Raw genomic sequence first — 15,382 nt, forward strand, 5'->3', positions numbered from 1 at the left:
CTGGTGCTGTCTGGGCAGGGTATGGAATACTGCACACTTCACTGAAGCATACCAAGACGTATTCCTCTTGTCCAGATAGCAGCAAAGGTGGCCATAATTCAGAAGGTAGAAGCCTCAAAACATGATGCAACTGCCTGCATCAGAGTACAGTGCACAGCAAGCGTCCCTGATACAGGGTGCTCCAACAGATCCTTCTGTGCAGGGCCAGGACACATGGCAACGGGACACAGAAAGCTGCACACCCAAGGGTTTAGGGCTTGACTTCACAGAGGTGTTTGAAGGGCCTGCCCTCCCTCCTCTCTGCATGAGGGATGTTACAAGTTTCTTCAGCTGCTGCTGGGAAACAAATCCCCCTCTCCTATTTTTAGCTCGTTTTAAATCTTTGACTATGATCAGAAGGATCCAGGTCAAAACCACTGGGGTGACACAGTAGCATGACACCCTGACAGGGGATGTATTTCTGCAATGCAAAGCAGCTTGAGCCAGAAATACTTTAATGGCCACTACATTCTTACATGAACCACCCTAAAAGGAAAGAAAAATGCAGGCAGCTTCTCTTTCCTTCTCACTATCACACTGATTATGTCCCACTGAAGAGGGAAGCTTCTAACATACATACAGTGTGTGTTTCTTGATTTATGACAAATTAAATACTTCATGCATGTGCTCCTATCAGCAGCAAACCCTGCTTTGGAGGGATCCAAAGTTGCAGTGCTTTACAAAGAAAGTGACCCTATTCCTCCTGCCCCCAGGTTGAGAGCAAAGTGCAGCTCCAGCACTGTTAGCAGCTCAGTGCTGTGCCCTGGTGTGAGCAGCTTTTGTCCTTTGCTATCAGCCCTCCTTCCCTGTCTCTGAAGGCGAATGCTGTTGAATAGGGCTCAGGATAGCAATAAAGCTAAGCAGCACCTGCTTTTTGAAAGCCCAAGAAGCCAAAACAGCCTGGAATAAGGATGGCTGGGATTGATCACAGTGAGTGCTTACCACATCGCCTGCACAGACACCGGCTTGAATATGTGCACCCTGTTATCTGTGGATACGCTGAACCCGCTGTGGAGAAAAGAGGCACAGTAAAAAACGTGTCCCAAAAGCAGCTTCCCAGTTACAGCACAGAGTTTGTAGCAGGGTAGAGCTGTGAAGGACTGGCCCTATGCAGACTGCTGAGCTCAGCTAGAAAACACATCAAAACAGCAAACTAAAAGCACTAAGGTGAACTGTTTTTTTTAAGCAGCTGCTCTTCAGGAACAAAGCTAAGGCAGTGGGACGGTGCTGTGCTGTTTACCTTGGCAACACAAATTCAGTGCCACAGTTGGGAACAGAGCGCAGCTAAAGTGATCCTGGGGCAGCTACCAAGGAAAGAAAAGTCATTCCAAGTGCTGCATTGGACAGCCTTTGTAACTGGCACAAACAGGAGCCTGCAAGTCAGGCGTCTACTTGGCAGACACACATCATTCTTATTTCATGTTCGGCAGAACGCTGCCTGCTGCAAGCGTGGTGGAGGAACACATAATAGGATCCCTTTAAGGAGCTTTCACTACACACCCACTCGCCAGCGAAAGCTCCTTTACTCTAGCTTAAACACACACATGAGCCACTGTCTCAGTGCGTGTTTATGCACAGATAAGTCAATTATTGGTGCTCCCTGCCACAGACGCTGTGATTCAGGGCCTTTAGGTCTACTAACCCGGCCCAGGTCAACAGCGGGAGGCCTGCTGGATCTGCTGAGGCTCTGAAATCATCTGAACCCTCCTCCACAGACTGTGCTGCACCCAGAGACCCTCTGAAGTACAAAGACACTCACCCGTCCCCGTCCAGGTGGATCAAGGTGTCACTCCACAGCGGCAGCACCAAACCCATCGTACAAGTGCTACTGTAGGAAATAAAAGAGAAGGTCAGGCCACTTACTACAGCACTGTTATCCTAATTTCACAGCAACGGTTGCAGGTGTTTGTGCTTATTTGGAAGAAAAAGAAGATCCCTCTGTTGCTTCAGGAACAGAACCAGCGTTGTTTTGTACAGGTGCCTGGCAAGGATTATTACCCAGATAGAGGGTACAGAAATATTCTCTGAAGCAAACTTAAAGAGTTAACAAACACCCAGAAGAGCAAACAAACTGAGGAGCAGCAAGCTCTGTGTGGAAGGTGAGAGGGGCTCAGTCTTGGGTCAGCTCAAGGCTTTCGTTACAGATTAGTCCCTCCCAGACTCAAGTGGGTTTGGTTCTACTTCTGGTTTTGCAACGCACAGCTTTGTTTTCTTGTTTGTCCCTCAACCACAGCTGCTGGGAACTGGGGTCAGTGCAATGGCAGGGTGACTGTCAGCAGGGTAGGTCAGCAACTGCAGCTTACCACCTGCTGTTGACTCCTGCCCTGTGCCCCCTCCCAGCCCTGTGGTTGAGTAGACACCTCTTGGCAAGCCCACTCCTCTCTCAGCTGCTCAGAACTCTCTGCCTCCAGTTACTCTCTTTCTGCAAGGCTGAGCAGAAGGCCAACAAAAGAAGCAGAAATTAAGTGATGGAAAAAAACAAGGGCAGGGGAACCCCAGCACAACCCACAGCAGGCTGTCTGACCGGAAAACTTGGCCTCATAGAGCTCTAAGACTGCTCCATAACAAAGGCAGCATCTTCAAGAAGGGTCAGATTCACTTGCTTCCTGCTTCTATGCTTTGCTAGTCAGATTTCACCAAGCCTACCAGCCCTGCTAGCCCATGAGAAGTAGGGGAAAAGGGCAAGACGAGGCTTCCACAGGTCAGCAGATGCAAACCCATGCCTTGGAGTGGCCTGCACAAGGAGACAGTGCAGCATGCAGCTATTTCTGTTGACAACATGAAATGAGCTCATGGAAAGATGTTTTTAAAAGGCTTCCCAAGGTGGCCGAGGTATTTTTAGTGATACTGTTCAGCAACCACTTATCAGGGCCCATAGCAACAAGTCTATATGGAATTATAAATAGCAAGTGGGCTAGGGGAGGGCGTATCAGAGTGACCATCCAGAACCTAAGTAACTCTAGGAGACAGCTAAAACCACCTCGCTATGTTATTAAAGACTGAATGCCAGTGAGCTCTCAGTTATCAAAGGTGGCAGCGCTGGAACATCCCAGCCAATAGCGAGCTCCACACTCACAACAACCTGTGCAAGGACAAACTATTCTTGCACTGCCATGAGAGCATCCCTGAGCCATAGCTGTGCGTGCACGCACAGACTGGGACTGTGCTCTCTCTTCAGTAGGCATCACTTGAGCAAAGCATCCAAATCCAACCACTTGAAATTAAGCACAGCTGTCACTATCAGCAAGCTGCCTGCAAAATCTCCTTTTAGCCAAACTGTTCTAAAAGGTTTTCCAGTGACCCCGCTAACCACCCGAAAGTGATTTCTAGCATCAAGGGTCAGCAGCGAGATTCATTTCTGTGCTTAAAGTCAGAGCTAGAAAAAAGCATCTGTACTAAAACTTACAAAATGTTTTGAATATCTTTTTTCTTCTTAAATTCACAATTCCCTCACACAGACCATTATTTATTCTACCTTTTTAAAAGGGCTCCATGCCCCCCATGCTCTTTTCAGAGAGAGCAGTGTCCTCTTCTACGCCTGAAGCTGCTGCTTCCCACTTGCATTCCCCAACCTTTGGAGGGGTCAGCGGCAATTAAAATGAAGGAAGCAGAAGCACTAAACCTTGAGGACATGCTAATGCCTGGGGAGAAGACATGTTGTGCCATCAGTTACCTTGCCATTCCCATCAGGCCTGTGAGTCATGACCTTGGCACAGTGCTGTCTGACAGTCACTGCTGCTCTCCTGAACCCTGACGCCCAACTTCTTGAATTGCAGCTTTTTGGTTTACTGCAAGTCCTCCCTATGCCTGGTGTGCAGACACAGGGCTCTGGGACCTTGCCTTTCAAAAACCACTTAGGGCACTTTGTGTTCCCATACAAGTCTGAGGAGTAGAAGAAATGCTGACCTGAGCTCTTTTGCTCCTATTTGCTACCTTCTTACAAAAAGCAAAAGAGGAACTTTGGTTCTGGAGAAAGGCATCAGGCTGGAAAATATGAAACAGTCCCCAGAAAGCGCAGACAACCAGACAGTGATTGCTCAACTTTACTCAATACATGGGTTAACACAAGGACTTCCCCACCCAGACAGCGTGAGTACCTGTCATTAGAAGAGAAATCCATTCCCAGGACGATGCTCTCCTCCGTGTCCTGTCTGCCGTTGGTGGATACGACCACCATGTATCTAGTGCGGTTCTGGTACGTGCTTTCCAGTCTTACAGCCTGGGGAAGTGAAGGAGAAACATCAGCAGCTGAGCCAGCAAGATGCACACTGTTACCTTTACAAGCCACCCTGCCGTACTGAGTGAGAGCCACAGAAGCAGTGATGTGATGCACGAGGCCAGCCAGCCTGATTCTCAGCTGGGTGGTCAGCAGAAGAGGGAGAAGCAACTTATTCCCCTTCTCACAGTGCTCTCCTGAATAAGTGGGACGTCCCTGTGCTTTCAGCACACCTGGCTGTTAGCCTGCTGTGCCCCACCAAGGCTGTGAGCAAGCAGCCCCAACCTGGGAACCCTCGTGCACATTTGGTGAAGCACAGCTTATCTGCATCGTGCGCTTTCAGCTTCCCAGGCAGACAACTAGAACTAACTGATGAGTTAGTATAGTCTCTGAGTTAGTCTTATGAGGCTTCCTGCTGGCTCTCTGAGCTTCTCTAGCAGTTTCCTCAGTATAGAAGAGATGTCACAACTGCACACCTGGCAGGAAAAGATTTCTGAGTTACGGGGCTGTACCCATGGTGGGATCTCCTCCAGAAGCCAAAAGGCAGCGAGAGCTGCAGTGAGCTGAGCACATCTCCCTGCAAACACATGGTTGAGAGGAGCCCAGGAAAGCTCAGCTTTGCTATCCACACTCACGCTATGCAAGGCTTACTAGCAACAATTCTTGGACTCTGTTCCAAGCTGTCTGCAGTTATTTTAGTCACAGGGTCCCAACAAGAGAAACTATGACATCTCTATAAAGGAAACATCTTAATTTACACGTCTTAAGTTCAGACAGCCTAACCCAAACTGAAGGCACTGCCTGGTTTCAGTGCTCAGCTTTTTGCTAAGCTGCTTCCTGAACTTTGAGCAGGGTCTGCGGAGAGCAGACATGGCTGAGCAGGACGTGCTGTGTCCCAGCCATGCCCCAAGCTGTGGGCTGGCACCTGCCTGCTGCCAGGGACCCACTGCTGAATTCCTCTTTCCAAAACAGCACAGCTCAAAGCGGTGTTCGACATCCTCTGCAATAGAGCCTGAACTCTCCAACAAGACCCCACTGCCACCCTCCCAAATCTCACGGCAGCATTCTTGGCCACCCATAGCAGCTTGTGCTCAGAGAGTTTTCCCTCTGCAGTCATTTTAGCCTTCAAACAAAAGCTCACAAAATGACTAATATGTGTGATCTCCCAGAAGCGTGCTGCTCTCCCCAGCGTACCCTGCAGCTCTGAGGCCAGCATGGCACCTCCCAGCTCAGAGGAGGAACCTTCCAGCTCCTTCACATCTCACCCTCCACCACATCTCAGCCATGGGACACAGCAGAATGCACAAGGTTTTATGACAGCGTGTGGCAGCAGCCCCAGTGCCAAGTGCAGCAGCAAGTGCAGGCAGGAGGCAGCGCTAGCTGCAGTTTCTAGGCTTGTTCTCTTGGATCAAAAGCTAACAACACCCCAAAGGCCAATGCCAGCGGACAGATGTGCTCTGTACAGCGAGACTGTGCTCCACTCCATCTCTTAAGGATGAGACATGCTGAAACCAGCCTTATTTGTCCTTCTTGTGTCTTGAGTCACATGGAGAGTCAAAGAGGTCAGGCCTTCGAGGTGCGAGTTCTGCTGTCTGTACAACTAACCACATATGGTAACACGAAGGGTGCTCTTCCACCTGGAGGAGCAAGCAGTCACTGAGGTCCTGGTGGTCAGAGTCACCATCTATATGAAGATCCAAACCAAGACTTGCAGCTCACGCTCTTCCCACAAAGAGAAGTACCATTAATGGAGCAGATAATACTTTTTACTAATAATAAACTGGTCAAGCTCCGAAGTTACTGACAGAGGTTCAATGCGCCCAGCAGATGATGGATTGGTGAGCAGCCTTTACATTTAGCACTGGCTCTTACTCTCACCCAACAGCAGGTGAGCACCAAGTAACTAAATGGTCTGATACCTTTTAAATGAAGATACTGAAATCCCAATCAGTCTCTGGAGGCCAGCCTAGCTCCAGGGGCTGCAATGAGATGAGAAGGGTCTTTCCTCAATTCAGGACCAGCAATGTTTCTCTCAGCTTTAGGCTCACCTACCCACAAGCCAACCTTATCTTCTGCTGCATTCTTGTTTCGTCAGAACTGCACTGTGGTGTTTCATCAGCCCTTATGAACTGCACCTTCCAAGATGGAAGCTCACACTGACCTTTCCCCCTTTCTTCTGCTGCAGGATAACAGGTTTCATACAAGAATGCGTTTCTCGCTGGGATATTCGATTTGAAGACCCAAAAAAGTGCTCAAGTCTTCTGTAGTCTTCTTTTATTATTAAACAAAAAGCCCAACTCCCCACTCTGCTGCTCTCCAGGAAGACTTTAAAGCAGTTCTGCACGCTTCCAACTCACTTTCCTCCTTCCCACTGCATTCACACTCATACCATTCCTCTGATTCTGCTCATTGAAAGCTACAAAGCTCTGCCAATGGCTCCAACAGAAACAAGAGTTGTTCCAAAATATAAGTGGAGGTTTTTAGAGGCTTAGATTTCTCTGCTGCCCTCCAAGCTGTGAAGTCTGCCCTCGGAGTGACAGCAGCCAACACAAGAAGAGAATGCATTTCTCTCAGTACTGTTTATATTTCAAATCTCATTTGTATCTACTATTTTATGAGAGAGTCCACTGCAGCTCTGCACACATCCTTCCTTCGTCAAGAATCAATTAAATTCAAGTAGACTATCGAACTTAACCTCATGCAAGATTTCAGCATTCCAAATGTAGCTGTGAACAAAAGGGTTTATGTCTCAGCCCACAAAGTCCTTATTCAGCTGTTAAGGCTAATTTGTCCCAAATCACACAATGTAGCCACTGATATTGCTGAACAATGACTTGTTCAATGGCTTCCAAGGTTCTAACCCTGGCTGGGATTTTGAAAGGCTCTCAGAACCCCCCCCATCCATTCCCATCACTTTCACTGACATTTTCATGACAGCAAGGTGTGTCTGACAGGATCTAGGGAGCAGGTCCTTCAGTCTGCTTAAAGCACATTGTTTTCCACAGCTGTTTTTGAAAGCTAATGCATTCCATAGCAATCATGGCTATTTTCTAGCCAGACTCATAGGATCAGCCCAGCTCAGGAGGCTTCAACAAAGCAGAGGTGGCAGAGTAACACTTTTGAGGATGGCAACACTGCTTTGGGGACACGTTGCTAAGATGCACCAAGGCAACACAGGGAAGGCACTTCAGGCTGCTATGTGATGAAGGATGCAGAGACACTGCCGCTGTGCCTGACCTTATACAGCGCTTCAACACGTTGAAGGATCCAACCCAGAAGGATTCCTCGCTTCTCTTCTCCAGTTGCTGGTGGTCTTTAATGCACATCAATGTCAAAAACGGTAACGGTTTATTTTCAACAACCCCAAAAAACCCAAAACAGAACGATAGGGATCAGCATGGGTACATGGGGATCTGGCATGTTCCTTCCTGATAAGCCACAGCCTTTCTGGATGCAAGCAGTTATAGAGCATAGTGAGGAATCCAACTGAACTGACATGGAAGGACAGGCAATCGTGTTGGTCAGAGACAGCTACTGCTGACATTAAATAGGACACCAAGTTGATTCAACCATCTTCTCTAACAATTGCCACAGAACTTTTTGAGCAGAAAACTACTCAGCAATTGGCTCAGACAAAGCCAGCCTGCTAGCCATAGTTTACCTCGCTGCACAATCAATTAGGTGGGCCTTCTATAACAAGCTGCTTTTTTCTCCTTGTGATTGCAATGAAGACTCCCAAAGTCCTGATGATGAAACCACTGGAACACACACACACAGCTGCTCCCATGAGTTACACAGGTGTATTTGTCTAGTGGAACTTAACCTTTATATTCAGGAGAAAGATAAGCAAAAAGCCAGCCTACCAGTCTGATGTTGTCTTCTGGGCGGAGCAGTATGAACATGGCCTGCAGGTGCTGCTGGAGATCCCCTGCAGGAAAGAGGGCAAAGTGAATGCACAAAAATAGCTCCAAATCACATGCAGGCTCCTGGCTGCCCAGCCAGAGCAAACGGCCACTGAGAAACCCGACACAGCACAGACAGCACTGCTGCTTCCACCCACCCGACATGACAAACCTCCATCCACCAGCCAGCTGCTCTGTGCTCACCTGTCCCTGTCTCACCACGCTCCCTGCTGCTAAATCTTGTTATCTTCCTAACAGAAGCAAAACAGCACTTCAGAACTTTCTGTTCCCTTAAAAGATGAGGCAAACTAGGCAGAAACGGAGCCCAGCCTGTGGGTCAGTATCTCCTTTACCATGTGGTTCAAAGCATTAATCTGCCGGTTCATTTACACCTGTTAATTACTTTGAAGAAAACTCTCACCTAGACAAAACAGTCCTCTCTGAAGTGAGACCTGGTCCCATCTTATAGCACCACGTGTCCCAGTACACTCACACATCAACTCCATTCAAAAGCACCCAGCAACTACCACTCAAAAACCAAGCAACCATAATCGTTCCTAGAAAATGCCCATTGCTCTTATAATGGTGAAGCCAAGAAAAGCACAAGAAAAATATATCAGTTCCTGCATTGGTCTACAAAGTCTTAAAAAAAAGTTCTTAAAAGGACCCTTAAAGCAGGTATCTGACAGACAAGAGAGGTGCCCATGGGAGCATCATGGTGACTTCTACAGCCAGTATAAGAGCAGGACTGAAACAACCCCCACTATGGGCTGAGACCATGCTTCTATGCACAGCACACAGCAGTCACTGCTCTGCTCTCCTCTTCCTTCCTCCTTTAAACACGTTTCAGCACACAGAGAATGAGTCAGTGCCCTGGAAGAGCACTTATAAGCTGGGGGAGGGACTGCAGGATTGACACAGGAGGCAGCAGAGGTGACAGGCACCCGAAGGCACTTCCTGCCTGAGGACATTGTTCTCAGCACCGCACAGGGCTCGTTCAGGGAGACAGCACAGGAAGGGCCAGCTCATCTATAGGATGCGTGGCCTTGAGGGGAGCTGTGGGAGACAGGATTTCCCTGTGTCAGCACTGCTACAACCCCTGGCAGAGGCACTCAGCTCCAGGAGGTCTTGTAGCAGTGCAGCAGGGCTGGGGGCAGCACTCCTCTGCTCCAGGTGCCTGCATTGTCTCAATGCTTTGGAAGCTCCAAAGCTGGAAATAAAGCATTGGTCCTTGGCCCACTTTGCGCAGCTTGCATCATTTTCAGCCCCAGACACACAGGGCATTCTGTAAGCTTGCTGGATGAAGAAAAAGCAAAGGAAAGGTTTTAGCATGCCAGAATCAGCACAAAGATATCACATCCTGCCCCATGAAGAGCTGTCAGCTCTGCTGGCATTCATGGCACGACTGCTGCTTCCTATCACATTGTGCAGCAGCAAGCAGCTGCCTTTCTGTCCTCCGAGCTGGCAGGCTAGGTACAAAGCATCAGCTTGGATGGGATCTTAAAACTGATTTACAATATCCCAGAGATGGCAAGAACTGCAGGGAACTTGCATCCTTTCCAGGACTTCACGAGTGCTGGTGGAGTGCAGAAGCCAGGCCCCAGCACGTGGCCAGTGTGCCAATGGCACAGTGTGGGACCACCAGGGAACTGGGTTGGGGGGCGGGGGGACAGCCAGAGCAACCAGTGATTTCCATTTCTGAAGCTGATACAATTAAATAAATGGGTGTGAAAGTCAATTACTCCCCTGTTATGCAGCTGCTCCTCATGCTGGATTCCAGCACTGAGTTAAGGAGGCAGCTCTGCGAGGTCCTTCAGCCTTCCTAGGAAATGCTCTCGTGGCCACTTGAAACACCACTGCAAGCATGGGCTGCAGCTTTGTGCTGGCACGTTATGGCTGCTCCCCAGTCCACTTCTGATTCCACGTGCCAGAGATAAGTCCCAACACACACACGGAAATGAAAGCTGAGCAAGGCCTGCTGGAGGCCAAGAAAGGAGATGCTTTCCTTTGCCACTGAGCTCACTGCCAGCAGCCACCTCACCCCTCAGGGCTGCTTTCCCCACATCACTGCTTTAATTTTGGTGGCACAGACGTGACACGTTGATCCCTTGGTGTCTTGGCTTGCTGGTATTCACTGTAAGTCGGAAAAGCACACAAAGAAACATGGCACACACTCACTCGAAGGACACTTCCCCATGAGATCTCCAAGTGCCACAAACACCACTTGAGCAGGGAAGCCAAGGAAAGGACAAACACTGATGCCTCCTTACGCCTCACCCTGCAAACGAGTAACCAGTCTAAGAGGAGAAATCCCACCCCTCAGGCAAGCCAAGCTCCTAAACACAAAACACCTTGCTGAAAGCAATTACAACACACCAGATTTGCTTCCTTGGCAGCCCAGCTCCTGAAAGCTCTGTGCTGATGAGGCAAACAGCACTATTTTCCACCGAGCTCTGCAACTGCTGTGCAAGCCTGCAGCACCACATAGATCTGAGGCAGCACCCGGCATAAACCATATTGCTTTTTGGTGGTCATTTCTAGGCATAGAAAACAGACTCCAGCCTCCTGGCTCTGCCCCATATGCAAAAACACAAAGGTCTCAATACTGATTTTCTTCTTGCTGAGTGTTTATTGCAGGGAAAAACCCCACGCTATCTGATGGCTGTGAGACACCATCAGTGAATAAGCACCATACGCATAAGGAAGAGCAGCCTAGCAACACATGTTTGAGTTTCATTATTCAGAGTGACTTTTCAAACAGAGCCAAAGCAAAAGTAAAAACACAACAGATCAAACCTGCAGGTGATAAGGGGGGGTGGAACCGTGCCTGCCTCTCTGCATTATTCACCCTGCTCTCATATCTGAGAAGTCACACCGATGTTGCTCAGAGGTTTCCTCAGCACAACATAGAGGTGAGTGTGCTCCTTTTCTTCCATCAGCATGGCTGGTTTCAGATTGGGACGGGCAATTACTCACCTCATATCATAACCTCAAGTTTCCCAGTGCAATCCTTCAGCCCTTCCCTCATATCAAAGCTACAGCATGACAGTTTGGGGTGTGAGGGCAGGTCTGTTGTGGGGGGAGGTTTGTTCTTAGCTCTCCACAACACCCCGCAGTCATTTATTTGTTGGATTTTGCTGGCTTAACAAGTGAGTATCAAAAACTTTTCTCTGAGAGCCTGGAGGCTGGAAGCTCTGCCTTTAATTCACAGCTGGTGTGAAACAAAATGCGTGTCCTCCAGCAAGAACACACTGTGGAGAGGTGAGCTGGGACAGAGCATGGCAGCAGCAGTTACCTGCGTGCTTGTTGCGCCGGTGGCTGACCCTGGGGGTGGAGGAGCCATTCCCTCGTGGCAGGAAGAGTGCTGCTCCTTTCACAGTGAGGAAGCTCTCGCTGATGCTGCAAGGGAAGAGACAAGAGGTGAGCGAGAGAAACGCTGCCTTGATTTTAAAAGGAGAAAAACAACAGAGAGGTTCGGCCCACGGTGCTGTGCTGCCCACAGAGGGGGAACCTGAGCAGGAGGAGGGGATTAACTACGGTTACATTTTCAGCTTGAAAGTCAAGATGCACATCTCTAAATGGTGATGAGTAGGGCAAGCCCACACATTGCTTTAATTACAACTCCGTTAAGCCTGAGCTTTGTGGTTGGGACACAGCTGATGCCCCCTGGGAACAAACATCTCCCTGCAGCAGTTAGCCTGAAGAAAATGAACATGTAGAACAGATTCAGAAGTACTATTTACAAACTGTATGTTATTTAACTCAAAGACTGGTAAATTAAAAGCAAGACAGTAATGTGGTTAAACTCAGGCACCACTCGCTGCCCTGATTTTGCCCTTCACCAGGTCACAAGAGGACAGAGGGAAGTGGCAATATCAAGAGCCCTCAAGTTCCGCCTGCAGTCAGTATTTTGAGCACATCTCCCAGCAGCTCTCAGGGAGATGCTGCAGCACATGGAAGAAGCAGAGCTCTCCGCAGATGTTGCAATTAACCCATCCTGTTGCACAGCGAAGGGTTCCTGCCCTTCTCAGAACCGATGAGATCGTCGTACGTGCTTTGAAGAAAGCCAGGAACAATCCCACAGTCAACAGGATGGTTGATGAGTATGATAAGACAGGATGGGAGCGTCCCTGGCAGTGTGCGCCCGTTAGTGCTGTGCCTTGGGGTAGGATGGTTTGTTCCCTGGGTTTATTCTCTTCAGCCAAAGAAGAGACCAGGAGCTTCAGAGCTCCTTTCTCTGCTTAAACAGATACAGAAATGATTACTTGTTCCCTTCCTTTAAGGCCAAGGGATGGGAAATAACAGACCCACCATGCAGCAGCACAGCCCTGCACAGGCAGCACCAGCACGTGTCTCCAGAGCTCGGTGTGAGCAGAGACAGCAGCATGCAGGAATCAAACAGGCCAAGACCCCACGGCTGGCATGGCACGGGCTGCTGCTGTCCCACTTCTCAAACCAGGGCTGACCAATCTAACAACAGCTTTGACTATTATGTCGCTCTATCTTCAAGAATGCTCAAAGCTTGAGCTCCAGCTGGATTTCCCCATAACCTCAAGTACACGTGTGGGCACCTCTCCATTCTCCTGGTGGGGATATCAAGCAACGATGTTCTGAGTTCCACTAAGGCAGATGCACAACGGTCTTTCACAGGGCCACGGCACATCCCAATGCCCAGGCAACCACAGTGGTTTGCATCCAGTTCATTTTATTAGCAAAGCCTACAAGTTGCAGTAGCAATCCTTCAGTCCCATTGGGCACGGCCCCAGATGGAAGGGCTGCTCACCAACGAGGGCCCTGCGGAGCTGCCAGCAGTGGTGACAGCGCTGCAGGCAGCGGGGAAGGGAAGTGGTTTTTGGGCTCTTGCAACTCAGCACTTCTGCAACTTCAGAAACAGCACAATAAGAAAAACAAACACAGCGTGGGAACGCGCTGCAACTCAGATGTTTGACGCACACCCCGAGCTGGGGCTCCCTGTGCAGATCGCCCAGCTGTGACCGCACAGACACATGGACTCATAGAGATCCACAGTGCCGACTGTACCCTGTTTGCACCAACACAGGCACCAGCCCCTCACTGAGCCTTCCTGTCCCCTCTGCTGGCTCCAACGGGGACATGAGCCGAGCAGGGAAATGAGAACCACTTTCCACTTGCACTCAACCCAAAGCAGCTCTGGGGCATCCGTCCAGATAGAGAGCAAAACATCCCCCAAAGCAACAGGGAAACACGTTGTGCAAACCGGGCTCTGGAATTCAGGGCAGAGAGACACACAGAGTCATGTTTCCTACAGCAACACAGAGTTCACCAACTAGAAACAGGCCGGCTCATGCAATTCGGATGCTTACTAAGAAGTGCGGGCACTCGATGTTTACAGAAGAAATGTGATTCTGTGTGTTGTTTTCAAGCAAAAGACTGGGATGGGAAACGAGGCTGCAAAAGGAATTTGCTCTGCGTAACAGTTTCCAAAGGCTCTGGGTCTCCACGTCAGGATGTTCCCAGATGGAGCCCCATGTGCCATTCTTGCTGTGCTACACATGGCCTGAGCACCCACGGGCACTCTAAACTCAAAGGGAAAAGCTTGACACACACTTGTCTTTTACCCCTCGGAATCAATAACAAAACACAGTTCTTGTTGATCACCGTTAAACCACACGACTGTCTGTGCAGTCAGTGATGGGAAGCTTAGTGTTCACACACAGCACGTGTCAGCTCAACCCACAAACCCCACGCTTTGTGCCAGGGCTGCCCCACACACGTGGCAGCTCTCAGAGCCATCACAGGACCCAGCCATGTTTGGCCTGGCAGGCAGAGCTGCCACCTGCACCACAGAGCACCCCATGACTTTAAATACTGCCGTAACTCAAGCCACACCGGGCACACTAAGGTCACCGGGCTGCCCCACACCTGCCAGGCCCTATATTTAGGCCGAGCATTTCAGAGACCCACAGCCTGACACACTGCACCGGCTATCCCATAAGCAGAAAACAACCTGAGCAGTGCCCTGGCACCCCAAACACTGCCCGGCACCTCCTGTCCCCAACAGGCATCCAGCCGTCCTCGTGGCCCCACTGCTGTACAGGTCATGGCACAAGATGAAGAGGTCACACCATCCCAACGCCTGCCCTCAGTGCATCAACAGAGCCCTCAAACGAAGCACCAAAACAAGGGTCATTCTGCCTCCATGCAAAGAAATGGATGCTGAATAATATAAGCCTCTCCTTTGTGCTGTAGAGAAGCAGATGCTTGTTTACCAAAAGCATCAAAAAAATCACCAAGAGGCCGCCGGATTCCACTTCTGTAATGGAAGGAAGTTATCTGCTCACTATTTTAACTTTTGCAGCACTCAGCACTTTCATTCTCATCGCATCCTCCCCGCACACAAGGCCTGTCTGATCCTCAGAAGGCAAAAAAAGCAGGACGCCCTTCCAGTCAATGAGGTGAACACAGCTCTGGACCCGTGTTAAGGCTGCAAAGCAAAGAACCACAGCATTGCTTCAGGCTGACCCCATAGTGGTACCCAGCTCCAGGAGCAACGCTGAGCCAATGCAGGGCAGCACTGCGGTGCTCTACTGAGACGCTGGGAAAAGCTCTTCAGATCAAACCAGGGGATCTGATTCTGATGCATTTCAAAACACAGACCCAGCACTGCTTCCCAACCCAACTCTTTCCCCCATTCCTGGAGGCGATAACACTGCGACTCTGCTTTTCTGCCTGCTCTCTGAATGGGGATCAGCTTACCAGGAGCCCTTTATCCCTGAAATAATTTCCATCCATCACTCACCACGTGCCACGTTAAACAGAAGCTGACGGGCTGTGGGGTGTCTGACAGCACCGCTGCATCCCAGGGCTTAAGTAAAGGCTGAAAGGAAGGGCGGGCAAGAGGCAAAATGAACATAGACACATGCACATAGCAGGAGCACAGACACTGCAGTGTGTTTGTATGGGCACTTGCAGATCACCCAGCAGTGTGGAAGCAGCATTGCTTGAACCACGTAACCAGGAAAGCAAAGGAAGGGAAGCACAACCACACACTGCAGCCCCAAACACAGCCCTGCGGTGGTTTGGAACCCATGATGCTACACATGACCCTACTGCTATTACCCCTATCTGACTTCCAGCTAAAGGTGAGCTCAGCAGTGCTGTCTCAAGTGCATTTACAGCGTTCCTAACTCGACATGAGGAGCCTGCAAAGTTCCACTGGGCAGGTCTCAGACTGGAAACCCATTAA

General features: G+C 49.7%; 1 protein-coding gene across 4 annotated transcripts in view; it reads right to left on the reverse strand.

Moving 5' to 3' along the window:
• Nucleotides 1–15,382, reverse strand: part of SSH2 (slingshot protein phosphatase 2) — a 68,713-nt gene that overhangs the window by 17,592 nt on the left and 35,739 nt on the right. For 2 of the 4 annotated variants that reach the window (XM_015880841.1, XM_015880844.2), the window contains 5 exons: nt 11,453–11,556; nt 8,119–8,183; nt 4,137–4,258; nt 1,799–1,867; nt 982–1,047 (listed from right to left, as the gene is read on the reverse strand). In XM_015880841.1, coding sequence (XP_015736327.1) covers nt 982–1,047; nt 1,799–1,867; nt 4,137–4,258; nt 8,119–8,183; nt 11,453–11,556 — 426 coding nt within the window. Of the gene's footprint in view, nt 1–981; nt 1,048–1,798; nt 1,868–4,136; nt 4,259–8,118; nt 8,184–8,578; nt 9,850–11,452; nt 11,557–15,382 lie in introns of those variants that run through there. The other 2 variants (XM_015880842.2, XM_015880843.2) reach the window with 2 other exon arrangements.

Source organism: Coturnix japonica, chromosome 19 (assembly GCF_001577835.2).
Source record: "Coturnix japonica isolate 7356 chromosome 19, Coturnix japonica 2.1, whole genome shotgun sequence".
Taxonomy (NCBI): Eukaryota; Metazoa; Chordata; class Aves; order Galliformes; family Phasianidae; genus Coturnix; species Coturnix japonica.